The sequence below is a fragment of the Hippopotamus amphibius genome, chromosome 6 (genome assembly GCF_030028045.1).
Source record: "Hippopotamus amphibius kiboko isolate mHipAmp2 chromosome 6, mHipAmp2.hap2, whole genome shotgun sequence".
NCBI classification, from domain to species: domain Eukaryota; kingdom Metazoa; phylum Chordata; class Mammalia; order Artiodactyla; family Hippopotamidae; genus Hippopotamus; species Hippopotamus amphibius.
The window spans coordinates 29,472,182-29,489,154 of NC_080191.1; the positions used below are offsets into that span (position 1 = coordinate 29,472,182).

Here is a 16,973-nt window from a genome sequence, read left to right on the forward strand (position 1 = left end):
ATCCCACATGCTGCAGAGCAACTAAGCCCATGCGCCACAACTACTGAGCCTGCACTTTAAAGCCCATGAGCCACAACTGTTGAGCCCATGCGCTGCAACTACTGAAGCCCATGCACCTAGAGCCCGTGCTCTGCAACAAGAGAAGCCACGGCAATGAGGAGCCCATGCACTACAACGAACAGTAGCCCCCACTCACCACAACTAGAGAAAGCCTGCGCACAGCAAAAAGAGACCCAACACAGCCAATAAAATGAATGAATGAATGAATAAATAAATAAATAAATTTATAAAAAAAAGAAAATGCAAGTACAGAGAGAACCTGATGCCCTGGTGCCATCAGTTGTCCCAAGCACTGACAATTTAAGCCCATCACAAAATTCTGAGCATTCTCTAAAAGGCTTTCTTTCTATAATACCTGGTTTTGTGCATATCTTTGGGTTCAGGCCTAGGAATTTAATTCACAGACAAATACTTGTCTCTCCTATTGCTCATTTTCCTGACCAAGAAACTTGTTACTTTCCATGAGTTTAAATTCAAGATATCTCTGTAACCGGCAAGAGCACCGGAATTACAACTAACTGCTGAACAATCATCGGCAGAAAGACACTGGAACTCACTAAAGAAGACACCCACATCCAGGGACAAAGGAGGAGCCGCAATGAGACGGTAGGAGGAGCACAATCGCGTTAAAATCAAATCCCATAAATGCTGGGTGGGTGACTCACAGGCTGGAGAACAGTTATACTGCAGAAGTCCACCCATGTCAGGCTTCCCAACCTGGGAGTCCAGCAACGGGAGGAGGAATCCCCAGAGAATCAGACTTGGAAAGCCAGCGGGATTTGATTGCAGGACCTCCACAGGACTGGAGGAAACAGAGACTCCACACTTGGAGGGCACACAAAACAGTGTGCTCACCAGGACCCAGGGGGAAAGAGCAGTGACCCCATAGGAGACTGAACCAGACCTATCTGCTGGGGTTGGAGGGATGTCTGTAGAGGTGGGGGGCAGCTGTGGCTCACCGAGGAGACAGGGGCACTGGCAGCAGGGGTTCTAGGAAGTGCTCATTGGCGTGAGCCCTCCCAGAGTCCACCATTAGCCCCACCAAAGAGCCTGTAAGCTCCAGTGCTAGGCAGCCTCAGGCCAAACAACCAACAAGGTGGGAACACAGCCCCACCTATTGGCAGACAAGCAGATTAAAGTTTTACTGAGCTCTCCACCGAATCGGATTATAGTCTTACTGAGCTCCGCCCACCCAGCCCTACCCACCATCAGTCCCTCCCATCAGGAAGCACACAGGAGCCTCCTTGATAGCTTCCTCCACAAGAGGGCAGACAGCAGTATCAAGCAGTATCAGCAGTATTTCATCTTGTGGAACTAAAAACCACAGCCGCAGAAAGACAGAGAAAACGAAAAGGCAAGAGACTTTCCACCAGATGAAGGGACAGGATAAAACCCCAGGAAAACAACTCAATGATGAGGAGCTAGGCACCCTTCCAGAAAAAGAATTCAGAATAATGATGGTGAAGATGATCCAGGACTTTGAAAAAAGACTGGATGCAAAGACTGAAAAGTTTACCAAAGACCTAGAAGAATTAAAGAGCAAACAAACAGAGATATGCAACACAATCACTGAAATGAAAAATACACTAGAAGGAACCAATAGCAGATTAACTGAAGCAGAAGGGCGAATAAGTGACCTGGAAGACAGAATGGTGATAATCACTGATGCAGAAAAGAATAAGGAGAAAAGAATTGAAGACAGCCTAAGAGACCTCTGGGACAATGTTAAACACACCAACATTCGCATTATAGGGGTCCCAGAAGGAGAAGAGAGAGAGAAAGGACCTGAGAAAATCTTGGAAGAGATTATAGTCGAAAACTTCCCTAACATGGGAAAGGAAATAGCTACCCAAGTCCAGGAAGCACAGAGAGTCTCAGGCAGGATAAACCCACAGAGAAACATGCCAAGACATGTAGTAGTCAAACTGACAAAAATTAAAGACAGAGAAAAGTTATTAAAAGCACGAAGGAAAAACGACAAATAACATACAAGGGAACTCCCATCAGGTTAACAGCTGATTTCTCAGCAGAAACTCTGCAAGCCAGAAGGGAGTGGCATGATATATTTCAAGTGATGAAAGGGAAGAACCTACAACCAAGAATACTCTACCCAGCAAGGATCTCATTCATATTCGACGGAGAAATCAAAAGCTCTACAGACAAGCAACAGCTTAGAGAATTCAGCACCACCAAACCAGCCCTACAACAAATGCTAAAGGAACTTCTCTAAGTGGGAAACATAAGAGAAGAAAAGGACCTACAAAAACAAACACAAAACAATTAAGAAAATTGTAATAGGAACATGCATATCGATAATTACCTTGAATGTAAATGGACTAAATGCACCAACCAAAAGACACAGACTGGCTGAATGGATACAAAAGCAAGATCCATATATATGCTGTCTACAAGAGACCCCCTTAAGACCTAGGGACACGCACAGACTGAAAGTGAGGGGATGGAAGATGATATTCCAAGCAAATGGAAATCAAAAGAAAGCTGGAGTAGCAATAGTCGTATCAGATAAAATAGACTTTAAAATAAAAAATGTTACAAGAGACAAGAAAGGACATTACATAAAGATCAAGGGACCAATCCAAGAAGAGGAGATAACAATTATAAATATATATGCACACAATATAGGAGCACCTCAATACATAAGGCAAATGCTAACAACTATGAAAGAGGAAATGCAAGGCAGAAATAGAGACACAGATGTAGAGAACAAACATATGGACACCAAATGGGAAAAGCAGGGAGGGTTGGGGGGAATGAATTGGGAGATTGGGATACCAAATTGTTCACTCTAAATATATGCTGTTTATTGTCTGTTAACTGTATCTCAATAAAAGCTCTTAAAAAAAAAGATATCTCTGTAATCAATACAGCAAAAGAAGGAAGGTTAAGCTAAGGAACAAAGCCACATGATATTTACTGAGGCCTATGTAGATGATAGTACAAACATATCAAATAAGTAAGAGGCCAGGAAATAAGTCTGTAAGGAGGAGAAAATAATGGATCTAAAAATCACATCTGAAATACTAAACAAGACATAGTAGAAACTGGATTTTGTATAAACTTATCAAGTGAAAGTTTACATGGAACACTTAGGAATGCATTTACCATTCTACAAATATCTTGTAGAAATGTGTAAATAATATTAGCACAAGAGCTTACAATCAGCAAATATTAAACTGTCAAGCAATGAAGAATGAAAGGACTGCTATCTTAACCTGTCCTTGTTGTCTGCTGCTTAGCTGGACACTCCTTGTTCCAAAACAGTACGTGACACCTGTGACTCTAAAGTTCTAGTTCTGAATCTAAGTACTAGATACTGTAAGAATACAACATAGAGAATGTATTACCAACAAGCTAACTGCAGCAATCTATTAATGATAAAGCATTTTCAGAGAACAAGCTTTATAGTAAACAAATTCTTCTGCAAAAAGGATTACATTGATGAGTCACCACTTAGGGAAGAAAAGGAAATTCCTGGGAAGCCTGCCTTATGGAGAAATTCAGTTTCTAAGCACTACAATGCGTGTCAATAGGGAATCAATTTCCTAAATTAAGCAGCAGCTTCCCAGTAACAAGTTAGTGCAAGTAAGGCTTGGGACTCTCAAAAAGGAGTCTGAAACTCTGTGCTTTTTTAAAGCATGTTGTCTAGCTTGAGAACATATTCAATAATTTAGTAAGCCAGAATGAAACCAAGACAGGAAAAACAAAGAATATGCATTCTCTGTAAATCAATATATGTTTGAGTGCCTATTCTGTTCACAGCTGTCCCAGTGGCTATGTTTGTGCTATCTGATCCCTTTCACTTAAGAAAGGGCCAAAGTGAAGGGTGAGGAATAGGTCAACTATAATGCCAACATTCCCATTCCTGCCCTACTAGGAGTGGCTTGTGATTGGTTAGTCCATGAACATCCATAAACAAAACTCAATCTAATAAGGTCCTTCCCTGGGATTTTTCAAAGTGGAGAGTGTCTTAGTCCATTCTGGATGCTATAATAGAATACCATAGACTGGGTGGCTTATAAACAACAGAAAGTTTATTTCTCACAGTTCTGGAGGCTGGTGACTTCAAGATCAAGTTGCCAGAAGATTTTGTGTGGTGAGGACCTACTTTCTAGTTCACAGACAGTTGTCTTTTTGCTGTGTCCTCAGGTGGCAGAAGGGGTGAGAGGTTTCTCTAGGATCTTTTTTTTTTTAAATAAGGCACTAGTCACCCGGTAAAGACCCCGCCTCCAAATATTATCACACTGGGAATGAGGTTTCAACCTAAGAATTTGGGGGGTATACAAACATTCAGTCTAAAGATAGGAAGTAAAGGAAAATGCCACTCTGTTGGTATAGTGAGTTGAATGGTGACTCCCCCTAAAAAAGATATGTCTGTGTTCTAATCTCCAGAACCCATGATTGTTACCCTGTTTGGGAAAAGGGTCTTTGCAGAGGTAATTAAGGATCTTGAGATAAGATCATCCTGGATTAGGCAAGTGGGCCCTAAATCTAATGACAAATGTTCTGTAAGAGAAAGACAAAGGAAGATTTAAGACAGAAGAGGGTAAGGCCATGTGAAGATGGAGGCAGAAATTGGAGTTATACAGCAACAAGTCACAAAATGCCTGAAACCACCAGAAACTAGAAGAGACGAGGAAAGATTTGCCCCTGGAAACTTTGCAGAGAATGTGGTCCTACTGACATCTTGATTTTAGACTTCTGGCCTCCAGAACTGAGGGAAGATAAATGTGTTGTTTTAACCAACCCAGTTTGTGGTAATTTGTTATGGTAGCCCTAGGAAACTAATACAAGAGGAGATGGTGAACATGTCAGTATGGAATGACAGGTAGTCCTGTGTATTCTCCTATAGAGTCATCATCTGGAGAAGAACATACTAATAACAATTACAGAAAACAGTTATATAGCACTTATCTGCCAGGCAGTGATTTAAACTTTTATATTTAATTTAATTCAATTAATTTAATTCTTATAATAACCCTGAGATAGAAACAGTATTGTCCTCTTTTTAACAGAGGAGAAAACTGGGGTCAAACTTGTCCAAGGTAACACAGCTTATAAGAGGTAGAACCACGAATCTAATCCAGGCAGTCTGGCTTCAGAATATAAACTCTTAACCACTATACTATGTATAGGCCTTACAATAAAGTCAAAATGGAAGGCAGTAATAGGAAAGGGGGTGGGGGAACCAAGAGAGACAGATGCGGACCTGATTGCATTCAAAGTTCTATTTCCACTTGTCCCTGATTTTACCACAAAATGGTAAGTCAATTCCTTTTTTGCCTAAACTAATTCAAACTGAGTTTCTCCAATAACTAAATGGGTCCAACCCAATATACAACATATATAAATTGACAGAAAAGAAATCGAAAAGCAATTGAAAAATATGTCTGTCAAAGGAAAAGAATATTTTTTGTCATTCATCTTTAATATACAAAAGTACAACTTGAGCGTTATTCCAGGGCTTAGAATTTTGGTAGATATTCAACAGGAAACCAAGAAAAGTTAAGGCCAAATATTCTTAAAGTATGAAAAATTCCTAAAATTGAGAAAAAGAACACAAATAGAAAAACAGCAAAAATAAGTTGAAAGACCACTATGAGAAGAAATGTCAATGGACATTAAACACATGAAAAGATGTTCTGCTCATAATGAGAAAAATATAAATTAACATTTCTTTGCTCTCAGACAGATATCTAAACCACTGACCACATTATCGTCTATAAACCTGCCAAGAAACAGGCACTATAATATCTTACTGATGGCAATTCAGAAGGATTATTCCCTGTGACTGGAAATCTAGCAATACATACCAAAATTACATATGAGTTTACCTTTCAACCAGTGACCCCACTTTTAGAAATCCAGCCCAAAGATACTGTAGTAGGCAGAATTCTAAGATGGCCCAAGATTCTCAAGCCTTAAACACCAACATATTGGGTTGGCCAAAAGGTTCATTTGCCTTTTTCTGTAAGATGATTCTAGTAGCACTTGCTTATTATCTTTAACTTCATTCCAAACAATTTTGTTAGACTGTATTGTGACAGCTATCATGTCAGCACACATTTAAAAATCAAAATTAGTGAATCTTTGTTAGCCATTTTAATACTGAAGATGGAAGGAAAAAAGCAATATTTTTAGCATATTATGCTTTATTATTTCAAGGAAACAACTGAAATGCAAGAAAAGATTTGTGTAGTGTATGGAAAAGGTGCTGTGACTGATCAAACGTGTCAAACGTGGTTTGCGAAGTTTTGTGCTGGAGACTTCTCGCTGGACAATGCTCCACGGGAAGGTAGGCCAGTTGAAATTGATAGCGAACAAATCAAGACATTAATTGAGAATAATCAAAGTCATACCATGCAGGAGATAGCCGACATACTCAAAACATCCAAATGAAGCACTGATGATCATTTGCACCAGCTTGGTTAACGTTAATCGCTTTGAGGTTTAGGTTCCACATAAATGAAAAAAAACAAAACAAAACCTTCTTGACCGTATTTCTGCATGCTATTCTCTACTGAAACGTAATGAAAATGTTCCATCTTTAAAACAAATTGTGAGAAATGATGAAAAGTGGATACTCTACAATAATGTGGAATGGACGAGATTGTGAGGCAAGTGAAATGAACAGCCACCAACCACACCAAAAAGCTCGTCTTCATCCTAAGAAGGTGATGTTGTGTATACGGTGGGATCAGAAGGGAGTCCTCTGTCATGAGCTCCCTTCGGAAAATGAAACGATTAATTCCAACAAGTACTAATCCCTATTAGACCAACTGAAAGCAGCACTTGATGAAAAGCATTCAGAGTTAGTCAACAGACAACACATAATCCTCCATCAGGATAATGCAAGACCGCATGTTCCTTTGATGACCAGGTAAAAACTATTTCAGCTTGGCTGGGAAGTTCTGATTCATCCGCCGTATTCACCAGATATTGCACCTTTGGATTTCCATTTATTTCACTCTTTACAAAATTCTCTTAATGGAAAAAAATTCAGTTCCCTGCAAAACTGTAAAAGGCACCTGGAACAGTTCTTTGCTCAAAAAGAAAAAGTTTTGAGAAGATGGAATTATGAAGTTGCCTGAAAAATACTATAAGGTAGCGGAACAAAATGGTGAATACATTGTTCAATAAAGTTCTTGGTGAAAATGAAAAAGGTGTCTTTTATTTTTACTTAAAAACTGAAGGAACCTTTTGGCCAACCCAATAGGTAGTGCTGTGAAGAGATTTTGCAGATGTAATTAAAGCCCTTAATTATTTGATTTTAAGAGGATATTACCAGGGTGGCTCTGTTGCCATCAGATGAGACACTTAAAAGCAGAGCTTTCTCTCACTGGTCACAGAAGAGGAAGTCAGAGAGACTCAAAGCATGAGTGAAATTCTTCGTTGCTGACATGGAGGGAACAATCAGACAAAGCCCTGAAAGCAGCCCTCAGCTGACAGCCCGCAGGAAATCAGGCACTTCAATCCCACAACTGTAACAAACTGACTTCTGCCAGTAACAAGAATGAATTTGGATGTGGATTTTTCCCCAGAGCCTCCAGACAAGCACTCAGTCTGGCCAACATTTTGATTTCAGCCTTGTTAATACTCTGAGCAGAAAAGCCAGGCACACAGTACTTGACTTGTGACCTATAATAAGTGAGTGTTTTAATTTGCTAAGATGGTAGCAATTTGTTATGCAGCAATAGAAAAAAAATTACAGACATACTGGTAAACACAAGACATGCCAAAGCTATTAATTTCGGCATAACTGATAATAGCAAAAGACTTAAAGAAACCAAGGGACCACCAATGGACAACCAGATGAATAAACTCTAGTACATTCACACAATAGGGCACTATGTAACTGTAAAAAAGCATGAATAAGAGCTCTACATACCACTAAGGAGTAATTACAAAGACAGAGGATTAAAAGAAAAACGCAAAGAGCAGGATGGTGTTTGTAGCACACCATCTTTTGCTTAGGAAATCTCGGGTGGGGAGAGAAAGAAAATATATATATATATATATATTCTTTTTTAAAGGGAAAGATAAACCAACAACTAACGATTGTCAGCTACAGAGCAGTACTATAGGATAGAATTTTCTGCAATGATGGAAATGTTCTCTGTGTTGTCCAATGTTGTAGTTATTAATCACATACAACTTCTGGGCACTTGAAAACTTGAAATGTGGGTAGTACTTAAAGGAAATTGATTTCTATTTTATTGTAATTAATTTAAGTTTTAATAGCTACATGTGGCTAGTAGCTATTATATTGAAGATCAAAATCTGCAAGGGGAGAGAGCAAAGTGGGGAATAACATGTAAGCACATTCTGTGAATAAATCTTATTATATATTGGACTCAATATTTTTCTGTAATTTAAAAGAAAAAATTAAAACAAAAATAAAACAACTTCTCTAAATTTAAAACATTCTGAAACAAACCTATCTATCAAGATAGTGGCAGAGCTAGGCAGAGTACACATTTACTTACTTCAAGTGACTTTAAACAGTTATTTTGACTGTAAATCCCCAGTAGCATATATTCTAAGGACAAAACTAAAAGAAATGTCCATGTACATTCACTAACATTATTTTGAAACAATTTACATGTACATTGTAAAATAAAGCAAATAAGTAATTTTTTTCATGTCATTAGAAACCAAACTTTTCTCTGTGAAAAAGAAATAAGTATATAAACAAGTAAGAAGAAGTACCAATATTGGCTCATGACTAATTTTTCTCTCCTACAAAAAGCAAAAACAAAAAAACTACTTCTTCCCCTTGGCTGTCCACTCACTGAAAGGACAGTGAAGGGAATTAGAAATAATGACAAACCTGAATAGTGAACATTCTTAGCACTCAGGTTATAGTTTCTGTACACCATTTCCTACTAAAAGGAACAAGTACTCTTTGAAGATTCCAGGCCTGAACCAGAAAACGTATACAATGAGCCTGAAATATCCTATAAAAGAAATCAAGAAAGAAAAACATCGAACAGCAAAAGGACTCAGTAGCCAAAGAAATAATATCTTGACCATCAAAAGCAATAATGACTGCATTGAATTGAAACATATATGCAAAATCTAAAGTTCATAATGATAATAACAATTATAAAACCTCCCTTTGGGAGATTACTAGAACACCAATTAATTACTCTGCAAATTAAAAAACAGAACCAAGCATTTATTCTGCCATTCCTAAAAGAACTGTATTTCAGGATTCCCTTTATTAAATAATTCCAGTTAAATACAAAAAAGAATGACAGAACTAGAAGCACCATTTCACACCTCTGAACCAAACAATCAGTACAACTCATGACAAATAACCTAGTTTCTCCAATAACTTAATTGCATGGAAACAAAAGGGAAGAATAAGACTTGAAAGTACATAATGACTGAATGCAACATGTGGACCTTGTTTGGATCATGACTTGACCAATTATAAGAAAGACATCTTTGAGACAACAAGGGAAACTTCTATATAGACTGCATTAGATATATCAGATACTATGAAAGAACATGGACTATGTATGGAGACAAAGGGAAATCAGCAAATATTTTAAACAACAGAATGATGGCATCTGGTTTTCACTTTTTAAAGGATCATCTTGAGGATAAATCCTGAGTTGAGACTGGAAGAAAAGGCAGTTATGATCTCACCGGAGCAATCTAGACAAGAATTGAGGGTCTAAACTAAGGTGGTCTTAATAGAAATAGAAAAAGTAAACAAGATGAAGTCATTAAAGAGAGAAAAATCTATAAAAAGTGAAAAATTACCATAAACAGGAGTCAACAATGACTTCTAGGTTTCTAGCTCATTCAACTTTGTGAATAATGGTGCCATATGCTGAGACAGAAAAATAAGAAATGGAATTGACTTAAGATAGAAAAAACATTATATTCAGTTGCAGACATGATAAGACTAAGAATCCTATGAGTTTTCCTGATATCAATTAGCTGGTAGAAATCTGGGTATAGACCTCGCAGTCAAGCAAGTAGTATAGGTCAGAGAGTTGTCAGTGTACCAGTGAAGCCACGGAACTGGATGAGATGAACCTAAAGGACATAAGACAGAGAAAGGCAAGTCCACAGAGGAGACCAAAGGAGCTGTATGAGAACCAGAAGTAGTGCCATAGTCAGAAGAGAGTGACAATGAGGAGGAATGGATCAACTGCACTAAACGCCACAAGGTGGTAAATTAGGTTAAATGAAGGGGGAGGTTTCATCGGATTAGGGAATTACATATTTATTAGTGACTTTTGACAGAAAAGTTTCAGTAGTTGGTTAAGCAAGGCACCAGATTAAGTGGCTTCTAGAGTTGATACAAGAGAAAGAAGCTGAGACTTCAAGTATAGGCAATTTTTTCAAGACGCTTTTTGGCAAGCAAACAAAAAAGAAAACTATACTGTGAGAGCTAAAAGATGACATAGATCAAGGGAGTTTTTTTTTTTAATAAGGAGAGTGTATACATGTTTAAATGATGATAGGAAGCAGTAATTCTTCTACTTAAAATGTAGTGTCATTGAGAAATATGGACTAACAAAACTATTGAATATTTGCAGTTAAGTGTTTTAAGACTAAATAAAAGACCAATCCCTACATAAGTGGAAAGATATTTTTGACTACGCACTGTAGAACATACACAAAAACTTGAAAACAAACATCCAAGCCATTGCTTTAGATTAAATAACAACTCATTTGTACGTGTGTTCCATAATAGATTTCAATAAAGGCAATAACATTAGAAATATTTTCAAACACCATTCACTGGGTATCTACTATGTTCTACATGTAAATACGACTAAGATATCCTATTTTCTCTCAGGCACTCATAGTGTAGTAGGGAAGACAAGAACATAAATGGCTAATTATAAAACTACTTAAGGAGTGCCAAGATAGAAGTAAGGATAAGATAAAATTGGAACACTTCAAGAATATAATAGCTTAATGATAAAAATACCTATCTTTATATCTTCATATAAATTATCAAAAGTTTCCCAAAGGAGGGAAAATTTAAAAAAATAAAATGTTTAGGGTCAACAAGAATTAGAAGAATTCAAAATGTCAAAACCATATTAAAAAAGACAACACACAGGACAAAGTGACCAGAAAATAAAAGTAATGATTAACAGAATTTCAGAACTAAATAATTCTTTTACTAATGCATATATACACATATTTATGTGTGTTCAATTCATAAACTTACCCAAAGATGAGGAACTAAATACCTTTGAATGATTAAAACAAGTTACCCATCTTGGGAGTATGAATATAAAATAAGTCTCAAATTAAATAAATATGTATATACTGCCCTTATGGGGCAGTAATACATAGTTGATTTTAAATATAAGCAGAAAATGTACTGGACTCCTTGGATACAATTTATTCCTAATTATCTTAGCCAATGAAGGGGCAGTACTGGTGTGACTAAAAATAATTCATACACATACTTCTATATATGCCAAATCTCCTTCCTAGTTGGGAAGCCTCAACTTTGTTATTTCAATAGGTGCCACCACTGTTAGACAGTCTAGATCAAAGACTCCATTTATAGATAATTCCGAATCTAACATTCTATAATAGGTAAATAAATCAGTCTTTAAATGTGATTTAGTATACCTTTTTTTCTGTTAAATTGCATTTTTACTACAAATCTTAAAAAGTAACACTATAAAAGTGAAAGATTAAAAGAAAATGACTTACGATAATACTTGTTGGGACTTCACGAAGAGAATATTCTGCTTTATTAGGAAGACTTTGATTGCCTACCAGCTCATAAACAGCAGGATAAGATAAAAGGTTCACCAGTGCTAGAAAAGACTAGAGGGAGAAAAAAAACAATCATTCAAATGGTGTATTTTTTTTTTTCAACCACATCCACAGAGGGCAATGCGAAGGGCAGTTTTTAAAATAAGCCTAATCAATCCATACAACTGAAATATATGCATCTATGATAAGCACAAAATTGTTAACATCAACAATAATCTATGTGCTAACAAGGCATAATAACTGTAACAAAACATAAATGAGAGTTGGAAAATACTTTAAAATATCACATAACTCTTGAAAGTTTGGTTCTAACAAAAAAATGAAAGGAGCCATCTTTTTCATTCTTCCCATTGTTGTATCTGATGTGTAAGAAAATATAAGAAAAATACTTTGGGGCTCTGGAGCAAGATAATAATAAATTCTATACATTATAGCACTTAGGTCACAAGGCTATCTTTATCCTTTAATTACATTCACTGGAAATCCAAATAAGCTAATTATAGTTATTAGAAAAAGCCATGGCTGTTCCTATCAAAACCAGCTCATTTTCTGGTGCAATCTTACCAAGTTAATCTCTCCATGAAATTTTTAAGCTCCTGCTCTTGTCTTATTGACAAGAATCTGAATATTTTTCTCCGGCACGGTTCATTCTTTGGATCCCCTGTGCGAAATCATTTAGTGGTTGCCCATTACTAAACATCAGATCTAAACTCATTAGCATGACTTTCAAAGTACTTTACTAATTGACACCCTTCTTCTCTTCACAGTCTCAAAAGCCTCAATTCCCATTAAGTTTCTTCAGCTTGAAGTCACCACTGCAGTCAATCAAATCTGCCTGTGGTCTCCTTCAAGTGACTGCCACATACACAAGCTTCTCTTATACTACTAACCAGCTCCCTCTTGCCCTCCCACTGACTCATTATCCTACTTCATAAGCTTTCCAATTAAGTTTATCCACCTCTGGAAGGCCTATATTCTGCCAGTACTTGTATATTTAGTTTGTATTGTATTAACTGCACTTATTTGTAACAATTAATTTTCTGCTTGTCATTTTAAAATGTTCACTGGACTCAGAAATTTTGAGGATCAAATACATTAAGAACTTTCCCTAAAATCAGAACAGAGATAATTAAAAGAATAGTTAATTCAATCTCTCATTTAATAGATGAGAAAATTTGAGGACCAGAGACGTGAAATGACTTGGCCAAAGACATATAATCAAAAAACTGATAGAACTAATTGTACTTTCTTATTTCCAGGCTAAGATTACTCATTACAAAACAGATAATCTTCAGACACTATTTAACAGTATCACCCTTGCCCCACAGTCCTGGCTGTTCAACAAAATGTTCTGTGGTGACAGAAATGCTATGTTCTGAACTGTACAATATGAACAGTCACTAGCTACATGTGACTACTGATGAGCATTTAAGATATGATTAGTGTAACTGAGACTGAATTTTTAACTTTAGTTTTAAATTTACATAGCTACGTGGGGCTATTGTCTATCATATTGTATAGAGAGAAGGAGAGAGGAACTGGACTGAAACTTTTAAATGTACCTTATTATATACTGAAGTTACATCATTGTTTCCTAAAATTTAAACCACAATATAATTAAACCCCAAAAGAAAACAGAATCCCCAGGGAAGAATAATATCTAGAACTGCAAGCTGGGCACTAAGACTGTTTGCCAAAGTGAGTTATTTCTAGATCTTTCAGCACATTGCTTAGGGGATTATACAATTTTTTTAAGGAGAAAAGTTAATTATTAGTTTATACTGACATTTCTAATTCAAAGTCAAAGAAGTTAAATAAAATCCCTGTAACCCTAAATTTGAGTTAGAAATATTTCTTAGGGATTAAGAATTAGCACTGTATCACTTTATGTACCCATATAGATTTGTATAACATTTTATAATTTGCTTGTCCTATATGATATAGCTGTCATATGTTACCTTTAAGCAGAAAATAAATCCAACTATATATCAGTTTTCCTTTAAAGAGTCACATGTACTTACAAGAAACTGAGAAAAACAACAGGTGAATGAGTAAACAACTATTTGAAATTTCTTCTTTTAATCCTAAAAACTCAAATACGTATCAGGTATTTTCCTTCAACCTAAAAACATTCCTTTAGTTTTATCTGAAATGCAGGTCTGCTGTAAAATATTTTCTCAGCTTTTATTTTAAATTTATTTCGTTTTCATTATTGAAGAGTACTTTTGCTGGATATAGAAATCTAGGTGGACTTTTGCTCTCCCTTCCCAGCACATTAAAGTTGTTTCGTTGACTTCTGGCATGCGCTATTTCTCATGAGATGTTAGCAAAGTTTTCTGCCGTTCCCCTGTATGTAATGTGTGATTTTCTATGGCTTCTTTCAAGATTTCCTCTTTAGCTTTAGTTTTCAGCAGCTTATGTGTCTACAATGAGCCTTTCCGTGGTTTCTTCATATTTTTACTTTCCATCTTTGCATACTCTTCCTTGGATTTACTAAGTTTTTTGATCTACAAATTTATACCTTCCAGTAAAGTTGGAAATTTTCAGCTATTATTTATTCAAAAAACTTTCTGCCCCATTCTCTCATATTTCTGGTATTCCAATCACACATACCTTAATCCTTTTGATAAGGTCTCAGAAAAGACAACTTTTTCCTAATCTTTTTCTCTGCTTTTTGGACTCTAATTTCTGTCAATTTATCCCAAGTTCACTGAATTGAGACGACATTTTTTCTTTTGTTTCTTTAAACCTTATGTCAAGCTCACCTAGAAAATTATCTCAGATAACTGTAGTTCTAGAATGTTAGTCTGGTTCTTACAATAGTTTCTGTTTCTTTACTAAGATTTTTAATTTGCTCATTCATTACAAGCATATTTTCCTTTACATGCTATTTATGATAACTGCTCTAAAATTCTTAGCAACTAATTCCAACTTCTACATTTCAGTCAACCTCTATCAGTTGCCTCTTCCCAGAAACATTTTTTTATTCTTCACATGTCTAGTAATTTTGGGTTATATTCCATGTGTTGTAAGGATATATTATAGGGATGCAGATTTTGTTATATTCCCTCCAAGGAGTGCTGATTTTATTTTAGTAGTTAACATGACTGAACTCAAACTCTAAATTCTGACCCCTGTGGTGGGTGAGATCTGTTAAGTTCAAGTATATGGTTGGAGGGACAGTCACATATTTGGACAGAGTATACACACAGTTTGGAGGGCCTGATATATGCCTCTCTTTCCAGGCCCTCCTTCCATATTCCAGTTGTCATGTAGCCCTAACCTTTGTTCTGTGGTTTTTCAAGCTTGTTACAGTATGGATTTCTGTCTGTGGAGCACCAACTGGTTCTTGCCCTCAGGTGAAAATATGTTAAATCCAGAATCTCTAGCAGTAACATTCTCTTCATCCACATATTGACTTCTCTCCATTCTTTGCCTATTTTCAGATATTCCAGTGCTGTTAACCAGTTGGCTTATTTTTTCCTGAGTTTAAGTGTTTTCTCCTGGAGGAAACTAGTCTACTATTACAGAAAGCAGAAATTCTGATTTTCTAAAACTTTTATGACATCCTTTGAATGAAAATTAAGCTACCATAAAGTCAAAGTCAGGAAGCATCATTTAATTTCAATGAAAACTGGTGAACATGTTAAATATATAAAATCCATTAAATTATAATAGACCATAGAGTGCCTATGAATTTTTTTTTCCATATTACTATACACTACAGCATCTTCTGCCCATCCCCTTCTTCAAATAATCATGACAATTTTCTATTAGATTCAAGTCCAAGTGTAAAAGGCTTCCTTTGTTTTGGTTGGTTGGTTTTGGCTTTAGCTTTGTTTTTTACTTCCAGTTTTATTGATATAATTGATATATAACACTGCATAGGTTTATGGTGTACAGCAGAATGATTTGACTTACATACATCAGGAAATAATTTCCATAAGTTTAGTGAACATCTAACATCTCATATAGATACAACATTAAATAGAAAAAAATTTTTTTCCTTGTGATGAGAATTCTTAGGATTCACTCTCAACAATTTTCATATAACATAAAGCGGTGGTAATTACATTAATTTATGTTTTACAATACATCCTTACTACTTATTTATAACTGAAAGTTTGTACGTTTTGACCACTTTTACCACCATAAAGATATTACATTATTATTGACTATATTCACCACTCTATACATTTCATCACATTGACTCATTTACTTTGTACTAAATGTCTGTATCTCTTAATTTCCATCACCTATTTCACTCATTCCCCCACCCCATTTCCCTCTGGCAACCACCTGCCTATTCTGAATCTATGACTGTTACATTTGTTCATTTGCTTCATTTTTTAGATTCCACATATAAGTGAAATTATATGGTATTTGTCTTTCTCCTTCTGACATTTCACTTAGCATAACACCTTCTCAGTCCATCCATGTTGTCGTAAATGGCAAGATTTCTTTCATTCTATTCCATGGCTGGGTAATATTTCATTCTATACCTATACCACACCTTCTTTATCCATTCACACATCAATGAATGTTGAGAGTTTCATAAATGAATGTTGAATTTTGTTAAAAGATTTTTCTGCATCTATTGAGATGATCATATGATTTTTATTCTCCAATTGTTAATGTGGTATATCACAACTGATTTGCAGATACTGAACCACCCTTGTATCCCTGGGATAAATCCACTTGATCATGGTATATGATCCTTTTCACATATGGTTGAATTTGATTTGCTAGTATTTTATTGAGGATTTTTGCAACTAAGTTCAGTGATATTGGCCTGTATTTTTTTTCATAGTCTTTTGTTTTGGAATCAGGGTGATGCTGGCCACATAGATTGAATTCTGAAGCATTCCTTTCTCTCAAACTTGGAATAGTCTGAGAAGGAGAAGCATTAGCTCTTTAAATGTTTGGTATAATTTACCTGTGAAGCCATCTGATCCTGTACTTTTGTTTGTTGGGAGTTTTCTAAAACTTACTGATTCACTTTCATTATTGGTCATCTGTTTATATTTTGCATTTCTTCCTGATTCAGTCTTAGGAGATGGATAAATTCCTAGAAATGTACAATTTCTTCTAGGTTGTCTGCTTTATTGGCATAAAATTGTTCACAGTAATAT

General features: G+C 35.9%; 1 protein-coding gene across 4 annotated transcripts in view; it reads right to left on the bottom strand.

The window, feature by feature from the left end:
- The window catches only part of TBC1D32 (TBC1 domain family member 32), a 208,683-nt gene that overhangs the window by 105,381 nt on the left and 86,329 nt on the right, over positions 1-16,973 (bottom strand). For all 4 annotated transcript variants that reach the window (XR_009054257.1, XM_057738443.1, XM_057738445.1 and 1 more), the window contains one exon: positions 11,776-11,892. Coding sequence is in view for 3 of the 4 variants with exons in the window: in XM_057738443.1 (XP_057594426.1) it covers positions 11,776-11,892 (117 nt within the window). In the remaining variant the exon portion in view is untranslated. The remainder of the gene's footprint in view (positions 1-11,775; positions 11,893-16,973) is intronic.